The following is a 19,394-nucleotide window of genomic DNA, read 5'->3' as shown; positions in this document are numbered from 1 at the left end:
GGCTAACATATCCCCGCTAGCAAGTGTTTAGCTAAACACACTATGTAGTGATTATCACTAAGAACTATCTTAGGGAAGTTTTGATCTGAAAGTGGCAACTGTTGGAAGAACCCTTTAACATCGCCCATCTCACATCCCCTGAAACTCCTATAGATTGTTTTCCATGATCGGTCACCACACAGACACCCCAGCTTGCTCAATACAGGGGCATTATTTCCAACCGGACTGTTTGGTCAAAACTGATAGCCAGCATAACTTTCAATCTGCATCTCGGTATTCTTTTAGTATCTAATGGCACTGCAGACTCAGGACATGCCTACATAAACACTTAATTCAGTATAGTTACCTTGTGCTGTTTTTGCTAAAAGAGGCATAAAAAAGAGGAAACGATAGAAGTATAAACTTTTTTTTAAAAAAGAGGTCTTTATATACTCCGGACTCATTTCTTTACACATATATTACTAGAATGGGGCCCACTCCACCTCTTGCCACAGTGTCATTGTCCCCAAGTTCCTTTTTTTCTTAAATATCATGTTTCTTACCTCTGTCTCCACATGACTTCATTAAACTCAATGCTCCTTAAGAGAGACATGTGGGGAATGCACACTTGCATCCAAAGCATGAGAACAGTGCAACGTAACCCCCACAAGGTACTTTGTGGCTCTGTCCTTTGGAATGGTCCTTGTGCCATTCTGCCAGTTGGCCCTGCTAAGCAACCTACCAGGGCACAGAACAAGCCACTTTCCCAGGCTGCGCTTGCAATGCACTCAGGGCCACCTGGTCCCGTGTGAACCTACTCGACCGTCCTCAGGGGCCCTGCTTTGGGTGCCCCCACCATCTGAGATTAGGCACGTGTGGCAACCTGGGAAAGGGCATTCTCAGCTGTGACATCGAACCTTTGGAGCTCCCTCCCAGGGAGATTCACCTGTGTCCCTCTATCGTTGTCTTCCACCAGCAGGTGAAGACTTGTTTGTTTTGTTTGGCATTTCCTCACTAACTCTTATTAATCTTCTTCCCTGTTCAGGTGTCTTTCTGTGTTTATATTTTTATCATATTATGTTTAATATATGCTATATATGTGCTTTTTAATGTCTGAAGAGTTTTAATGTTCAGCACCTCAGGGACTCCAAACTGAGGGGGAAGGTGGCATAGAAATGTTTTAAATAAATAAGACTAACCAAGTTTATTGTAGCATAAGCTTTCAAGAACCACAGCTCTCTTCGTCAGATGCCTCTGTGGTTCTCGAAAGCTTATGCTACAATAAAATTGGTTAGTTTAAAGGTGCTACTGGACTCTTTACTATTTTGCAACTACAGACTAACATGGCTAACTCTTCTGGTTAAATAAATAAATCATCTCGGTGCAGTTTGGCTCACCTGTCAGTGCAGTCCTGCACATTGTGCTCACAGTGTAAACCAGCCCAGCCTGGTGCACAAGTACAAGTGTAGCTGTTGACATAATCTGTACAGGTGGCCTCATTGTGGCAAGGGTTGCTCAGGCACTCGTTGATCTCACTGGCACAGTGCAGGCCTGTGAAGCCGGGCAGGCAGGTGCACTTGAAGGAGCTGATGCCGTCCTGGCAGGAGCCTCCGTTCAAGCAAGGATCTGTTGGCAGGGGAAAGCATATTCAAAGTGATCTGGGTAAGCTGTCTACAAGCAACTCCTAATACAAACAAGTTAAGTTCTTTGTCTCTGGCAATTCTATACATTAAAAATTACATACACAAAGAGAGTCTGGAAGTCAAGAGTGAGGAGGCAAGCTACTGAAATCCCATAAGCAATGAGCACAGAACATAAAAAGACATTTCCAAATTTCATTTAAATTAATAGTATATGACATTTAAGCCCCAATGTGACTTACACCCGCCTAACCTATTCTTCATCGCAGGCTCTCTCAACAAATCTCACAACCATACCATTTCTAGCCAAAATAAAATCCAAAACTTGTAACCAGTTCATGCTTGTACAAAATAAACAAGCTTGCGCAAAATCTTACTAGTTTATAACCATTTAACTTTAATTAAAATTCAACTACAACCAACCAACGCACAGACCAGAAGAAAACAATCTTTTGCAAGATTAATAGACTTGGAATCCAGCTTGGAAAGTCAGATGACTGTATTTCCCATCCCATTAATTTTGGCACAACATTTCCTACTGAACTACTGCCCAGTTTTCCTTGCAATATAGTCTTAACAAAATAGTCAGCAGTAGCTTCAACAGTAGTTCTCAATCCAATGTCCCCTCTTGTTCCTCAGTGAACTCACTAGGTGTGCAGTCATCAACATCTATCTCGCAGTTGGTGCCAGTGTAGCCAGGTCGGCATGCACATCTGTAACTGCCAAGTGTGTTGGTGCAAGTGCCCCGGTTTCGACACGGGTTCTGGTCACACTCGTTAATGTCTTTGTGGCATCGCTGCCCTATTGAGATAAGGAAAAAAATTACAGTTTTTTTAATTTTACTTCTGCAACTTCTGTACCACAATTCCATCCAGTGCCAGCCCAGATAGTATATACAATTTGAGGTTTCATTGCTATAAGTGATGCACAAAAACTACCACTATTATTACAAAACTAAAATATTGAACAAGTATGTAGACAAATAGAGTTGAACTCCCAAATATGGAGGAGGGAAAGAGGAAAGGGGTGCACACTTTACAGCACCTTGCCAGCCTGGTGCACAACCGCAGGTAAAACCCTCATAGTCAGGTGTGTGGTCACAGACACCATTGTTCTCACATGGATTGGGGAAACAGGGAGCCAGCACATTCTCGCAGTTCCGGCCTGTAGGGAGAAAGACAGGCCCACTATGTAATATAGGTTTCCACTTGCCCATCAGCCAGAACCAAATATTCCCAGTTAGTAATATTCATTCAAAAGTACATACATATGAAGTTCAACAGCACAAAACCTAGCCGCATGCTAGTATCAACAGGAATTCTGCTTTGACACAATTCAAGGGCTTTTCCAAACAGTTTATAGAGCAATAAATGCTAAATTGTTGTACAAGATCCAAATGCCTTTCCTCAATTAAGCACTTCCATTTGTGCCACATTTTCCCCAGCACACAAACAACAATAGACTGCTCCTTGGAAAATGCAGCTCTTTCCTCATCAGTGGATGCCACTGTAATCTGCAATATAATGTTGCCAAATGACACAGAAACGTATTGAATGGTCTGTGACGTCATTGATGGGAATGGGTGATTCAGGGTTCTGCCGCATCCCTGTTGCAGTCAGCACTCAGCCTGAACAGAGAACGGACCTTTATCGCTCATTTACTCTCAACATGATTCTTGAGACTTTGCTTTGATGCTAGTTAGTTTCAGTTTCTCTCTGAGCACTTCCCCTCTCAGACACCTGAACACACATTAACCTTGATGGGAAAAGAAACAGCAGCACAAGTACTTTCTCTTCTCTCTTATGAGAAGCCCTGTTCTCACAGCACTGCCTTTCAGTCAGAACCTGCAGAACTAACCCACAAATGGCAAAAACGCCAGAATACCAGCAAAGGCCCTGCAAAATAGCCATCCATATAGAATGGTCGCCGTTCATCGGTTCTCCCTTTCCCACTTACAGTTCTGGAAGGAGGCCACCTACCCAGCCAAGGTGGGCTTGGTTCCTTTGCTTGTTTACCTTCCTTCAAGGTTCTTTTTTATTTCAACAGGTTAGTCACAGGTTATACTGAACAAATATGAAAAATCTCTCACGTTAAGAAAGTCAACTGTCCTAACTTCTAGCAACACAATGATATAATTACAATAAAATCTATGAACAGACCCATCGCAGTTACAACAGAGACCACTAACTTATTGTTACGACACAACTGTTCATAATAAAGTTTAGCTACAAAGAGAGCAAAATACGGTGCTCCACGCATGAGTTTTAAATTGCATTTTGTTTGGTTTTGCTTAGATCAACATTTAAATCACGATTCAGCATGAAGAATGGATCCACTTTTCAGGCAGGGTTTTTTATTGATACCACTACACTGGAATTTTTTTTTTTTAGCAAACCCCAGGCACATCCCACCTGACCACCAACTCCACCACAGGAAACTTTCACTTACCAGTGTAAGGCAAGTCACAGAGGCAGGCATAGTTGGCAATACCATCAATGCAGGTACCCTTATTGAGACAGGGGTTGGAGGCACAGTCATTTATGTTGGTTTGGCAATAAGTCCCTACAGAAGAGAGGGAGAAAAATCTTAGGGCCCCAGTAAGCACAGAGAGCCAAGGTCAGGGGCGTTCCACCAGCTTTTGATGCAGAAAAAGCTGAAATCTTTACAAAAAATACACTGGTGGGGTTAAACCCTCCCAATTGACAGAAGCAGCACCTGTCGCTTTAAGAAAGGAATTTGCACAATGGCTGTTACTAAGCAATCACAACAGCATTGCCAGCCTTCAAGCCTGATTTCTGTCAATAAAAGGCAGGGGGAGTAGGGACAGGGAGGGCTCATTGGGGCCAGGCCTGACAGCAACCACCCAGTCATTTGCTACCATGGATCTTGCATAACTCAACCAAGCCTGGCTGCTTGGCTACTGTTCAGCAGCAACCAACCCATGATAGCCGGAATGGTATAGTGGTTAGAGTTTCAGATTAGGATCTGGAGAGGCTACGCTGGTTTTCAGGAACAGGAAAGAGAAAATAGTGGGGGAGGAAGAAATGAGTTGCCCCCTAATCCCATGTAAAAAATGTGAACACAAAATTCAAAGTGCAAATGCCTGCCATTCATTTTAGAACTAAATAATGATCAAACATGCAGGGCTATGAATGTTAAAGGGATGGCATAGTTACGAACAGCAGGCCAAGTATGAACCAGAAGGGTTGGGATCATCACATGGGTAGTAGTAGTAGTAGTACCCTGGAGTAGAAGAACCACTAGATGGAACTTAGGTGTGACATAAGGTTCAGGAATAGGCATGAAAGATGCAGGTGAGCATACCCTGGAAGCCCTCTTTACACTTGCAACGATAGCCATTGACATAGTCAGTGCAAGTGCCTCCATGCTGGCATGGATTTGATTCGCACTCGTTGCGGTTCACGTCACAGTTGGTGCCTGCCCAGCCTGGCTCACACTCACATCTGTAGCTATAAAGAAAGGCAGGAGAAAGCACAGGACTGAAATTTCTTATAAATTCCAAAAATCTCTACCTACTGTTTACCCAAGCCCATTTGACTGGCCTATAAGGACTGGCTTAACAATCTCTTGTCTTCACAGCTGTTTCAAGATAACAGCAGGAGATCATCCTGCCTACTGCAGGTCCAGCAGCCCATCTGAAAGTCATCCTGCTGTGAAACACACTCTGGGGACCAGCCTTACCCATTGATGTCATCGTGGCACATGCCATGCACACAGGGGCTGCTGCTGCACTCGTCCACTTCTGAATAGCAATGTGGATCGTGGAAACCCTCAGGGCAGAGACAAGAGAAGCCATCTTCACCATCCACACAGGTGCCACCATTCTTGCAGGGATTGGATGCACATTCATTGATCTCTACGTTGCACAAGGGACCTAAAGGAGATTGGGGACTGCTCAGCCATGGAACAGCCAAGGGCGACTTTCTCTGCTCTGAAGGCAGTTGGACCAGCATAACTTTGCCTCTTACGCCAGACCTATGCTCGGTTCCCATTTGAGCAGCACCACCTCGAGTTCTGCCTTACATGCAAGTTCAAATATGACACTGCTTCTTGAGCAAGCGCTGCAAATGTTGAACCACGCTCTCCTCTCTGCTTCCTCTCTCCACCCCCATCAATAAACTCTAACCAGCCATCACCTGTGAAGCCTGGCTTGCAGATGCAGTCATAACGGTTGATGCCGTCACGGCAGATGCCATAATCACAGGGGTTGCTGGCACAGTCGTCGAAGTTCATCTCACAGTTCACACCTTAGGGAGAAAGACACATCAGAAGCCTGGGCAACACTACAGGCACATCATCAGAATCCTCCACGGGAGAGAGGGAACTCCTTCCTGCAAGGTGTGCTGAGCTGACCATGGAAGAGAACACTAGGAAGGGGAGGTTGCCATGGCTCATCATCTACCGCCTGGCAATGCGGCACGTACTGCAATGATCCGCAACAGATAGGACACAACCAAAAAGAAGAAACGATGTCCTACCTGAGGTTCCTGGCTGGCAGTGGCACAAGTATTTATTGACCAAATCAATGCACTTGCCACCGTGCTGACAGGGATTGCTGTGGCATTCATTGATCTGGTTCTCACAACGGTAACCGGTGTAACCAGCTGCACATATGCAGGTGAAGCTTGCGATACCATCCACACACAAGCCATGGTGACAGGGATCTGGTGAGCAGTCATCGATGTTCCTCTCACACAGAGGCCCCTCAAAACCTGCGCAGGGAAAGCAGCATCAGTATGGTTCAAAGCAATCTGCACACCCAGGACACCAGGAAAGGTCCGCTCCTCCATTTTTCAAAAGACAAGATCCACTGATCCACATAATCCCAAAGTCTGCTATTTCAGATGCTGCCTCTCTGAAAAGATGTGTCCAAACACCTAAATTGAGTCCGCCAAATGTATGTCTTCTTTCTAATAATTTTTTGTCCTGGATTACTTTACAAACTTTTTGTTAAGAGACTTGAAGTTTCCAAAGATTGATAGCAAATTGTTGGACAAAAAGCAAAACAGATACTGATCTATAACTTGTCAGATAAAAGAAACTCTTCACTCTTATCAAACCAGTCAGGAAGAGTAATTAAGAAACTTGTCTGAAACACTACCTCAGTCACTGAACAGTCTTGTCAACACCCTTAGCTTTCCCTCCCCTCAAGGGTACATTCAGACATACATAGTTTCTATGGACCCATACCCTCACCTTTTTGTCCAGACTTGTAATCTTCTTCAGAGAGAGGTGCTCAAAATCAACCATTTTTCCTGCTTCCAGGAGAAGCCAGACATGCAAACTGGTTGTTTTAACTTGTGACAACCCCCTCCCCCACATCTGTACATATCCCTAAACTGTGGTTGCATGTAGGGTTTTTTTACAGTCAGTTCGATAATATTACTATGCAGAATTCTGCCTTCTAACCTTGAACTGAACTTGGATATGGAAAAGAAAATGGAAAGCCTGCAAGTACTAACTTGCTCATCCTTGGGATCAGGAATACAGAAGCCTCACCCAGTGCCGAAACCAAATAAAAGAGATGAATGGTCATGAATCAGGCCCTGCCCACCTACTACTTTCCCTCATGCTTCAGATATCCTTCCCTGAAAAGTACTCAAGCAAAGGCTTGGGAAAGGATCATGGCCGACAAAGCCTGAGCTTTTTATGGCTAGACCAAGCATGCCTTTTAAGAAAGTCAGGTGTTAAAGAGGATTTAGGCAAAGCTTCCCATTGCTGTGTCAGGATCTAACAGTTCTTGGACACACATCACCACACAATTTTCTCCTTCGAATCAGCTTCATTCCACCAGTACAGGAGGAGATTGCCAGACACGTGGTTTGACACATAAAGCTGCCTTATAGAGAGTCAAACCACTGATTCGTATAGCTCACTCTTGTTTGCTCTGACTGTCAGAGGTTTTCCAGGGCCTTCGGCAGAGGATCCAAAAACTTGTTACCTGAGATATTTTAGTAGGAGATGCTGGAGATTATGCAAAGAAGCTTCTGCATGCAAAGCATGTGCTCTATCACTGGGCTCTAGCACCATCCCTAAGCTACAGTCCTGTCTTCGTGTATCAAATACCATAAATTACTACACCCCCAAGTCACCTTCTGTACAACGGCACTCATAGGCATTGGGCCGATCCACGCACTTGGCACCGTTCTGGCAGGGTGTACTGGCGCACTCATCAATGTCAATCTGGCACATAGAACCAGAGAAGCCTGAATTCAGAGAGAGAAAAGAGGAATAAACATATAAAATGGACCAATGAAACAACAAATGTGCACCAATTCTGACAAGGTTTACATACATACCCCACCTAGCCCAATACGGGGGGTGGAAACAGCCTGCTGACAAGTGTGGAAACACTGCTACTATTTATCCACTTTGATACACAAAATCCAGAACCATCTGTACCATATGTACAAAGGAGCTGCTGAGTGGGTCAGTACTGTTCTAGAAATACTGCCTCTATAGCTATCCCTGTTTCCCCAGCTGGGCTCCTCATAGGACTATGTAAGAAAAACCAATGAACTCAGAAGCCCCCAGCTGTTACCAAAAGAGAAAAGCAGTTTGAAGACGAGACAAGTACAGTCTGGGGGGAAAAAACCTAACTAGGCTGGCAAAAGGGCTGGTGCTTGTCCAGGCAAAGAGTGTCCAAAATAGGTATGTGGCTAGATCAAGCCTGGCATAAAATTGACACTTTGGGCTGGAACCTCCAGCTACAGGGAAGAAAAGTGGGCTCACACTGGCAGGAAGAATTCTGTGGAACAGATAACCCCTCAAGCTCCAGCTGGCTTGCACAGCTCAGCCCTACCACCAGAGCCCATAGCAAGGGCTGTCAATGCTCCCTCCCCACTCTCCACAGGGGGCTTTGCGGTGTCTGCCCCACATGTAAATTGGGTTCAGGGGCCTGTGTGACAGCCTGGGGAACAAAGATGCCATTGTCCTGGCTCCCACACAGCACGCTATAGGCCTGTCTGTCAATCAACCCTAGAAGCTAGTGAATGGAGGACAGGGCCCCCCACCCGCTCAGTAGCAGAGAGGCTGGGCAGGGCCTGGGGAATGAACTGAATGCACCTCCTAAGGCCTCGGCTGTGTCCCAAACACCAACAACTGCACGCCAGACTCCTAGCTCTGCAAACGACTCCTCAGCAAACTTCCCCACAATGCAAGGGATGAGAGGAAGCACAAGGGGCAGTGTGAGCATATGAAAACGACTTCACAAGTCTGCTACGAGGCTCAGATTCAGCACACCCTGCTGAGTTCATGCCAGAGGCAGACACACCCTGACTTCAAGAGAAAAAAAATGGGTGGGAAGAAAGAATAGAAATTAGGCTCCCTACAAAAGGGCAGATCTTTCCCGACCTTCTAAAAGTGAAGACTGGATGAGCTTCAGGTGTGTATACACCCTGCCTTATACACATGCACAACACACACGCATACACACACAAAACACAACACTTTCAGGCAAGTAGGGTTCAAGCTTACCCAAGGGCATCTCTAGTGCTATGGGGTCCCGATTCTTTTCCTGGCCAAAAGATGAATGTCCTGTTGGCAAAATGCCTAGGCTTACCTGAGGGACAGGTGCAGCTGAATCCATTGACAATATCCTTGCAGACACCCCCATTGACACAGGGGTTACTCTCACATTCGTTGATGTTGATTTCACAGTAGGTTCCACTGAAACCTGCAGTCCGAAGAAACCGTGTTACAAAGCCCAGCCCCATCCCGACTGGGACTCTTCCAGCCTACGCCATACACGTGGCATGTCTACTGCACACAGCAACAATGCTGCAAGGGCCCAGCCGTCCTGGCAGGGTCATGGCCAGGAACACTAGCTTACCACATGAATACAGGTGCACCCCAAACTGTGACAATTTACTTCCAGTGCAAAACCCAAGGCATGCATTAAATCCTGGAAAAATCTACGTATTCCTCCCCCCTACCCCCGCAGAGCAATGGTTAACCCTCATGATTCCCAAGACAAGTTTTAAAAGGTGAATACAGTTTTCACCATTAGAAGGTTATGAATATAAATGGGCAGAAACACTGTTCCCATTTTACCTAATTCCCTGACCTTATCTACGACTTCCCAATTCCATCTTCCCCATCACTATCTTCTCTGCTCCTGTGCTCTGTCTTCTCCTCTAGGCTATCACCATGTCTCCATTTTGTAATCAGGGCACATTTAACTGAACAGAACTGTGTCAAGGAAGCTGTTGCCACTTTTACTGACGATGAATGGAGCTTCCATCATTATATTTGTCCAATTAATTTCTAAGAGCCTGCATAATCTATGTCACTGCTTTGTTTATTCTGGATTTTAGTTTCAGACTTGCACTAAAACAAAGGTCCTGTTGATGCTCCTTCAATGAGAGAACCAATCAAAGAACAGAAGGCACAACCTTCTGTTCAGTGATAGAAAAGGAAACTAGCAGTGCCATGCTAGAAAGTTATACTTTTAAGCCCATCGGCTTCAGTGGGCTTAGAAAGGTGTAACTCTGTTTGGATGGCACAGTAAAAAAACAGTATCTTCTATCTCACACATACTGAACATTATACACATGCATTTCATATGTCTTGTACTGAATCAGACTACGGTAGTTCGCATTGTCTATTCTAATTACCTTCTAGCTCTCAAAGGTCATCTCTCTGTCATCCATTTCTAACTGGAGAAGACTGAACATGCAAGCAAAGCATGTATGCTAATGACCTACTGACATGCTTCCTTCTGAAGAGGCAACAAGATGCTATGGAGATGACAAAGGCAACTGCAGTCCAAAAGGGGCAAATCACAAGAGAGAGACTCTAGACGTCCAATACATTAGGACAGCACGGGAGAAGTGAGGGCCTCACTACAGAAGAACGGAAGCCTTATGCCCAGGTTGTGTTGCTAAACTTGTCCACCTGCTTGTTTCTTCTTATACCAGGCAGGACCGTTCCAAAGTGACAAGTGCTGCTTTAAGGCCCAGCGATACATCTCAAGCTTTGACCTTCCTAGATAGCATAAAAACATTATGTATATTTCTGTTTTGAGTCCCAACCAGGGAGAAAAGCAGAAGACAAAGTAATAAATTAAAATAAATAGGAAGAGTCTGCTGCTAAGCAGTACTGCAGGCATCTATTGAGATACAATCATTTTCCTTGGATACTTGAGACGGATCATGGCTGATAACAGTCTTGTAATATCAATCTCAGCTTCTGTGTGGGGCACACTCACACACCCATGTACACTTCTTTCCATGTTTAGGACTATCAAAGTGAAGTTACAGAATCTTCTCACTTGGAAAATGGGTAAAGATTGCACTGAGATGCACAAAGCTTGCTCAAAAATTACAGCCATTAAAATGCTGCATTCTTCGGCTATTCCCTCAGAGACTGATATATGACCTGGCTTCTAGGGCCACTGTATGCATTATTTTTTTCCAACCTGAGATGCTCTCATGCAAGAAAAAACAAACAAATCAATACCATACATAGTGCCAATATTTGAAGTTAAAACTTTTGCTATAGTTATACATACCTAGAAACTCATGTGCAGAACAGCTTCCAAACATGGGATGAGAACAAATTAAATGTTCTGGCTTACCTCCAAACATGATAATGTATGTACTTCTTTCTCACTTGGATTTAGTGAATTAAAAATTGCACAATATATACTCCCGATTTGCACAAGATATACTCCTGAATAGCACAAACAGCAGCCCCATTCCACCTGTTCTAGACTATCAGAGCCATGTTCCCCAAAGTCCAAAAACCTAAATGATGGTGATATAATGTCACTACATAGCATGTAATCTGTAATCCCACAGCCTAGAATCTTCTTGATGAGAACACCTACTTGCACACACTCCCTGCCCTTTCCGGAGGCATTTGGAAGAGTGAATGAGATAGAAAGAGAAGCCCCTGGGCAACTTCTCAGCGACTTCCCCCATTGACAAAATAACCAGAGCTGGGAATTGTGTCAGAGGTTGCAGTGACCACAGGAGGGAGGCAGGAGGTGAGTCCTAAAGGGTCATACAGGTCTAGGGTTTGCATCAGTGAAAACAGGGGAGAAGGGGCCAAATAGAGGAGCTTGGGACAGACGGGTGACATTTTTGTTTGTCTTGATTAACAGAGTTGAGATTTCAGACAGATAGAGGAGAGAACAAGTGGAACTGCAGGGACCTGCAGACTGTGAGGACCGTAGTTCACACCACAGGAGACTGAGACTCAAAGACAAGGCACTAATGCATGTGGATTCAAGAAATCAGGAGTATATTCACAAGGATATATGGTTTGAGAAAAGTGCTGCAACAGGAACAGTGCAATCCTATACAGACTTGCTCCAATCAAGCCCACTGATTTCAAAAAGTTCAGGCTGGAATAACACCGCTAATGCCTCAGTCAAAAACCTCTCAGCTTATGGCTGCAGGAAAGGATTTGCTAGGAGAGAACACTGTGATGTTCTTGCCTATCAGCTCCTCATTTCTTAAGCCTCTTGTCAAGGATCTAGACCAAGCGCGCCAAATCTACCACTGCATTCTAATCAGATCAGTTTGCAGGGCTGACTCCCAGCAGAAAAGCTACGCTAAACCAAATTTCCTAACCCCCTAGTCCAAAGCCATTCCCAGTGAGAAGGACCCTCCCCTCCCCCAGGTTTTCACAAAACAGCAAGCATTAGCCAATGAGTGAGCAAGCAAGGAGAATGTTCCTCCCCATATGGGGTAACGGAAGCACAAAGCACAGCCAATTCACAGTGCCCGCCAGGCCAGCCCTACCATTAATATTCCAGGCACAATGCTGCACTCCCACTGTCTGTACGAACACTGCACTGATTTGCACAGCACCCCAGTCCTACCGCACAGCCACAATGGGGACAGCCATTCAGCCATCCCTCACTTTCCAAGAATTCCTTCGTATAGTTCTGAATACTTGCCTCAGCTCCATAACCGCACCTGAGGATCTCTGAAAGGCTGTGAGGCTAAGGTCAGGACAAGTATCACAACAACTGGTACAGTGGAGGGAAACAGAATGCCAGCAGTATATTCATCCCAAGCTCTATGTGAATAGCTCAGTATTCACCATGCTAGTTTCCTCCATGACACAGCCCTTCCGCACAGACTACATTTTCCATCTAAACTGGAAGTGCTAACCAACCTGCACTGTTTTCCCAATAACAGCAAACACAAGCATACGAAGGAGCTGAAGAGACTCAGGTTAGACCATTTCTAATCACCATAGCCATCACCATGACAATCTAGCCATCGACCCTGTTTCAGTTATGTCCCCAAAGGTTGGGAATCTTACTGAAAAGTAAGATTCTGAAAAGGCTGTGGAACTGAAAAGTATCCAGCTCTGAGCTAGGAAGGAGAAGCAGTATGCTCTAAAAAATGCTCTAATTATATACACCAAAAGAAGCAACAGGCACAGCTAGTGTGACTCAGGAGTGCCAGTTTCCAAAAAACATACCTGTTCCATTACCTGAAATGAGTGAAAAACAAAAGATAGTTCTTCAAATAATCAGAGATGAGACCTCTTGGTATCTCAGTGTACATTACTAGAGCATGCCTATAGAAAGCAGCCAACTACCTGGGCAAAGAGTGTCAGTTACTGTATATCATTTTACAAAGCACATTTAGGCAGCTAGTCTGCCTCCAGCAGGGATCTGACCCCCAGACTTCCACACCCACGTTCAGCTACCTGCCCATCCTTTCCACCCATATTGTTCCTCCCTCCCTCCAGCCGCACACAAAATCAGGGACTGCCTCTCAGACGCTGCTTCAGTAGCTGATGATGTGGGAACCCACCTGACATGCAGATGCAAGTAAATTCACCAATGCGGTCAAGGCAGGTAGCATCATTCTGGCAAGGCATGGAGAGGCACTCATTGATATCTGTTTCACATCGTGGGCCTGTGTAGCCCCGCCCACATTGGCACTGGAAGGACCCCTGAGTATTCACACACTTCCCAAAGTGCTCACACGGATTGGCTCCTGGAGATGGTAAAGGCACACAAAGTGAACGTGGCTGTACTAAAATGGTATCCCCTCAATGTTAATTTCAAGGATAAACGCAGCCGAGGAACAAGAAAGGCATTCCAGCTAAGGCCAGCCACTGTAAAATTCTTTTCCTTGCCAATATGTCAAAGTTAGTCAGGGCCCGATTTAATAACCCATTGAACACCCAATAATAGAGTGGTATTCCTATCTCTCCCCTTTCACTTTGCAAAAATAAGAGTGGTGCAATATTCTCACCAATGGAACACTCATCTACATCTTGGTCACAAGCGCCTCCTGTGAAACCTGGTGGGCAGGTACAGATGGCACGGCCATTCATTGGGTTGGTGTCACAGATGGCATCTTCGTGGCAAGGGTTGCTGACACAGGCATCATCCAAGTGACAGAGAAGGCCTAGAAGTAAAGCAAAGCCATGACAGGCAACCACCATGATAGCAGCAAGCAGAAAGGTGTAGGAATTCAAGGGAGAAGCAATACTGACTTCTGCACTCTCCATTGCAATCTCTTTCCATTCTAGAAAAACACTCCGTTCATGTTACCCAATATCCCATCCACCCATTCTATTACTTTCAGAACCCTGCCCAAACTTTCTAAATTCTGCACACATCTGCTGAACAGAACAATACACAACGTTGGAGCATTATGGAAGGTAGAAGCTAGCTACCTGTCTTGCCCATTGGGCACGCACAGTAGAAGGAAGCCACACGATCATGGCAGGTAGCACCATGAAAGCAGACAGCTGTCTGACAGTCATCAATGTTCTCACTGCAGCTCTCCCCTGTCCAGCCATTGACGCAGACACAGGAGTGACCTCCATCTGTATTGAAGCAAGTGCCTCCATTGTGGCATGCATTGGGCTGCAGTTGGCATTCATCCACATCTTCAGTGCAAAACTGACCTAGGATTCCAAACAGAGGATAAGTCTGTCTGTGCTAAAAACCTTACAAACCAGGGCCACCTTCTCTCCCTCCCTCCTACTCCCAACTCCAAGCCACTTTGCTCTTCTTTCCCCTGAAATACCCAAGGCTAGAGTCGGCACAAATGGTTTTTGTTTCATCAAATTACAAAGTACCCTTACAAAAGACATGTGCTCTCATTCACAGGCAGGACAAAGTTAATATCTTCCAAAACCGGAGTGAGGAAAGGTTTTATTCTATACTCTAGCCAGACCCTCTGACATTTATTTAGCCAACACCCCATGGGCAAGAAAAACAAATGATCACATACACTACAAACGGTAACACCCTTTCCCCCATTTCAGCACTGTAAATAGCATGAATCAAGTTCAGGCTCTCAGATGGCTATTACCTGTCCACTCTGGAGGGCACTGGCAGTTGTAGGTGTTGACGCCATCCACACATGTGCCTCCATTCATGCACATGTGGTCTGGACAGTCATCAATGTTGATCTCACAGTTGTGGCCCTCAAAGCCTGAGGATAGAGAAGAGAAGACTTTAGCCAGGTTGGCAACCATAGAAAGGCAAATGCCACAAACTCCCACGTATAATGTTCAACCAAGGTTTCAAGGTTTCTGAAATTATAGGTCCAAGTTTTCCCACCAACTCAACTGTACCGGCATCAATTCATAAATCCAATTTAGACAGAGCTCATAAGCTTCCCTCCCCTCTTCTGAGACCCGTTTTCTCGTCAGATCTCAGAATAAAAAAGGAGAAAGAAGTAGCCACGTATGCCTCTGCATTCTGGATCACACAGGCAAAGCTGTAGTTTCAGCAGCAACAACTGCTGTCTGCCAATTCTTCCCACCTCCCCCTGGATTGTTTCCTTCCTGCCCCACCAAAGCCCTCAACAGCTTCCCATGAGCTTCCTGTTAGGAGAAGAGAAAAATAAAACACAGCGCAGCCTATGATCTGAACAGGTTCTAGGCTTATGTTCCAAGTGCCATTCAACATCCCCTACCCTAACCGTCCTGAGGGGTCTTTTCATCCTGGATCTGCCTGCCCAGCACATCCTTACAGTAACATCAAATAACCAATTCCACAAGCTGCTCACTCACCAGGCAAGCATGCGCACTCATAGCTGAGTTCCCCTGTCTGGCGGCAGGTGCCCCCATTGAGACACTGAGAAGGTGCACAGGGGGTAGAGATGCTTTCACAGAGCTGCCCTGTATAGCCAGCCTGGCACTGGCAACGGAAGGAGCCTGGGGTGTTGAGGCAAGTACCCCCATGCTGGCACAGACCAGGCACTCGACATTCATCCACATCGTTCCGGCAGTTCCGGCCTTGGTAGCCAAGAAGACATGTACAGTTGTAGCGGCCGTTCCAGTTGGTACAGCGGCCACCATTGACACAAGGCTTGCTCGCACAAGCATCAAGAAGGGAGCAGTCCTGACCTGTAAAAGGAAGACAGATGACCTAATGAAGCTGGGGTCTGAAAGGATGTTTGGTCTTCCTTGGAAAGCTCAGTTCTCACAAACAATCTGCAGGGGCTCACGCTGGAGATCTCCCACCCTTGTGGCTCAGTATTCCACCAGGGGGGGAAAAGCCTCTAGAACTTCTGCAGGCAATCCTTTCTGCCAATACACCACACTGTGTTCTTACCTCGGAAACCCTTGGGACAGGTGCACTGGTAATGCACAGTGCCATCACGCAGGGTGCTTTCACACGAGCCCCCGTTGGCACAAGTTGACTGGTGGCAAGGGTCCTGAAACTGACAGTGCTCTCCAATCAGTCCAGGCTGGCAGCTGGCAAAAGAAAGAGAGTTTACAGTTGACATCAGACATTCACCATATGATCACAGTACACTGAAGCCAGTCTAGAATCTGAAGTCCCACACCTTACAATTATCAGGAAAGGTGCACAGGGAAAACAGGACAGCAAGGTGCAACAAGATGATAACTTCTGTACAGAAGTTATATACAGGATAGTGGAGGATTGCAGTTAGAACATGCTCAGGCAACCACCTAATACTCTCAGAGCGGAACTACAAGTGACAAAAGGCACAGATTGGACACTTGTCAGCTTCCCTCAAGTTTTGATGGGAAATGTAGGCAGCTTGGCGGAATGTTGGACAACTGACAGTTGAAAAGTCCATTGGACAGCAGTCAGAGAGCCAAACTGCAAGACTAGGATGCCTACATTTCCCATCAAAACTTGAGGGAAGCTGACAAGTGTCCAACCTGTGCCTTTTGTCACTTATAGTTCCGCTCTCAAACTGCATTCAAATTTCCCTGGCTGCACACTGCCTGTTATTTACCTCTCCAGGAGACAGCAGGCAACAAAATTAAATTTCAAAGCTCTTGCTGGAGCATAGGCCAAACGAAATTAGGAGAAAAGGCATGGAAAGAAGAGGACTGTGCAGAGATACATCTCCCATGGACGCCCGAAACTACACCAGCACAAGTAATTCTAAAAATAACTGTCACAAGAAGCCCCGAACACCCATGGTCCTCAGAACAAGGTCACAGCTTCTTGATACAAGGAGTGGTGAGTGTACTCTTCTGTCATACCTAGGTGATGAACTAATGCAATGAGCAGTTAGCCTGAACTTTCACCGGGCTCCATGCTCCCCTTTCCAATACATCTAATATATCAGGAGCTCCACTCAAGCAACTTAAGAGCTCTACACAGTGACCCACTTTTTCCTCTGCTGAGAAACTATTCCCAAAAACAACTTTCTAACTAATGCACTCCACTTGTGCATGTCATCTGCAAATGTATCTGCCCACAGTCACCCCATGCCAAGCTGAAAATAGGGATCTTAAACACTGGCCTTCGGTCAGGTTCCTACCCAACCATTTCCTCTTACCAGCAAATTCTAGGCAGATCTAAGAAAGGAATACTTCCCACCCAGTATAAGATTTCATCAGCAGAGTTCACCACAAAACATTGGGTGAAGGCAGGAATTGAGTGTGGCTGAAGGAAGGACCAGATGTTTATACATATAACAAACAACTCAGCTCTCCGCTATTGAGCGCTGCCAGCATGCTGAGAATGCATACGCCCTTAAGGCAGGACTGAAGGCTAGCTTGGAGTGAGATGGTCATTGTGACTAATTTATCTGTAACTGCTGCCTATTGGCTCAGGCACCTTCTTTATAGCATACAGTACTGTTAAAGGACAGAATGCAATGTATGTAGGAGCCTGCACAATTCTTATATCCAAACCTGCAGTAAAACTACAAATACTGCATCTGACAGCAGTTAGATTCCTTTTTTAAAAAGGCCTAACCCCCAAAGCGCTGAAGAAAACTTTGAATGTGTCTTTCCAGGGAATGAGAGTAGAGATTCCAGTAACTGGGGATGAGTTCCTAATTGTTCCTCATAACTGCTGATTCCTCCATTCAACTATTTCTACCTACCCACTAAGAATCCTTTCAATGCCAATCTTCATTCCTACAGCAAGCCTAGTTTTCTCATTCCAAGCTCCCCACCGCCCATAAAACTCAGTTCAGGAACCCAGGCAAGCTGCATAGAGTGGACTATGAACAAGAATCAAGAATTTGTAACCGGCCAGCTCTTCCTGGAAACAAACAGTTGGAACTTGGGGGCATCCCTTTGGTTGCTGGAAAGTACAGTTGCGTCAGCTGCTTCTCACCCAGCAGAATATTCTCAGTATCTAGAATGGTAGGTAGAAAGAATTTCCCACTGGCCTACACATAAAAAATACAGCAAGGCTCATCAGGGGAAATGCTGCCTGACCTTGGAAGGGTAATCCATTTTTAATTAAACCAGTTACCACCACCACCCCCAACTTGCACAGATCTATGGAAGCAGGAAGAACAATGGATATAGGTGTACTTTTCTCTCATCCTTCCTCTACAAATCTCAAGTTCACTCTGGAAGGATGCAGCAGGTTGTGGCAAACAGGCTCATCCTGCCACTCAAAAGACACTAATGGTTCCGAGAGTGACAGGAAGGAGTTGGGTGGCACAAGGGGTGCTGGTGTGTGGATTACACAGCTCCACTCTTTAATCCCTGGCCATCCTAGAGTCTTTCAAAGCATCTCCCGATCCAGACTCGGCAGGCGGCCCCTGTAAATACCATCCCCGGACCCCTCTCCCCCACCCTCTGCCCACAGCTTGCCATTGCCATGGCAACACAAAAAGCCTGTTTGTTCTTCTGCCCAAGCCTGAACAGCAAGTCCCAGGCACCGGCTGAGACAACAGCCAGGGCCTTACAGTCCAAAGAGGGATCAGGCAAGGAATGGGAATGTCCAACATGACACCTCTTTGCTGTCACATGAGACAGACAGCTCCCTGGGCAAAAACTCAAGCCATGCTGTGGGGATTTGTCAACTGACCAAAGTTTCTCAGCAGCCTAAATCTAAGTATATGTTGGGAATTTTGTGTGAGAAGTGGCCAACTAAAAGTTAACCCAGGCTTATCAGCAGACTGCTGACTAGTCCCCGTTGCTATGGGAACTAGAGAGAGAAAAAGTGAAAGGGGGACAATTGAAAACTGTTAGCTGTGGAGAGATTTGTCTGAAAGCAGTGGAGGCTCTGTCTGAAAGATGAGAAAGTCCTTCCTGAAAATCCAGAGGAAGGCCTGCAGAAAGATCGAAGCCATCTGCCTGCAGAAGCCCAGGAAGATGGCCCAACATCTACACACAGCCTGGCTGGTAAGGGCCCTCATCAGAATCCAGAAGTAGTAAAAGGGACTGTCACCAAGACAGAAGGGTACCAGCTAGGGTTACCAGTACCCCAGTGGGAGCGGGGACCCCCTGCTCCCAGCCTCCACCCCCTGCCACCAATCACCTGGCTGGCGGGGGGGGGAGTACAGGGAATGGACCCAGGAGTTCCAGAGCTTGCGA

At 45.8% G+C, this 19,394-nt stretch overlaps 1 protein-coding gene across 2 annotated transcripts in view; it reads right to left on the bottom strand.

Annotated features, from left to right (window-relative positions):
• LOC129327012 (neurogenic locus notch homolog protein 2-like) overlaps positions 1–19,394 on the bottom strand; it is an 83,852-nt gene that overhangs the window by 37,026 nt on the left and 27,432 nt on the right. For both annotated transcript variants that reach the window (XM_054975392.1, XM_054975391.1), the window contains exons 3-18: positions 16,186–16,328; positions 15,642–15,977; positions 14,936–15,058; positions 14,292–14,525; positions 13,865–14,020; positions 13,418–13,603; positions 9,202–9,315; positions 7,733–7,846; positions 6,119–6,352; positions 5,777–5,887; positions 5,322–5,514; positions 4,944–5,089; positions 4,068–4,181; positions 2,664–2,783; positions 2,268–2,420; positions 1,377–1,605 (exon numbers count right to left, since the gene is read on the bottom strand). In XM_054975392.1, coding sequence (XP_054831367.1) covers positions 1,377–1,605; positions 2,268–2,420; positions 2,664–2,783; positions 4,068–4,181; positions 4,944–5,089; positions 5,322–5,514; positions 5,777–5,887; positions 6,119–6,352; positions 7,733–7,846; positions 9,202–9,315; positions 13,418–13,603; positions 13,865–14,020; positions 14,292–14,525; positions 14,936–15,058; positions 15,642–15,977; positions 16,186–16,328 — 2,706 coding nt within the window. The remainder of the gene's footprint in view (positions 1–1,376; positions 1,606–2,267; positions 2,421–2,663; positions 2,784–4,067; positions 4,182–4,943; positions 5,090–5,321; positions 5,515–5,776; positions 5,888–6,118; positions 6,353–7,732; positions 7,847–9,201; positions 9,316–13,417; positions 13,604–13,864; positions 14,021–14,291; positions 14,526–14,935; positions 15,059–15,641; positions 15,978–16,185; positions 16,329–19,394) is intronic.

This window comes from Eublepharis macularius, chromosome 4, assembly GCF_028583425.1.
Source record: "Eublepharis macularius isolate TG4126 chromosome 4, MPM_Emac_v1.0, whole genome shotgun sequence".
Taxonomy (NCBI): Eukaryota; Metazoa; Chordata; class Lepidosauria; order Squamata; family Eublepharidae; genus Eublepharis; species Eublepharis macularius.
This window is presented reverse-complemented; position numbering and strand designations above follow the sequence as displayed.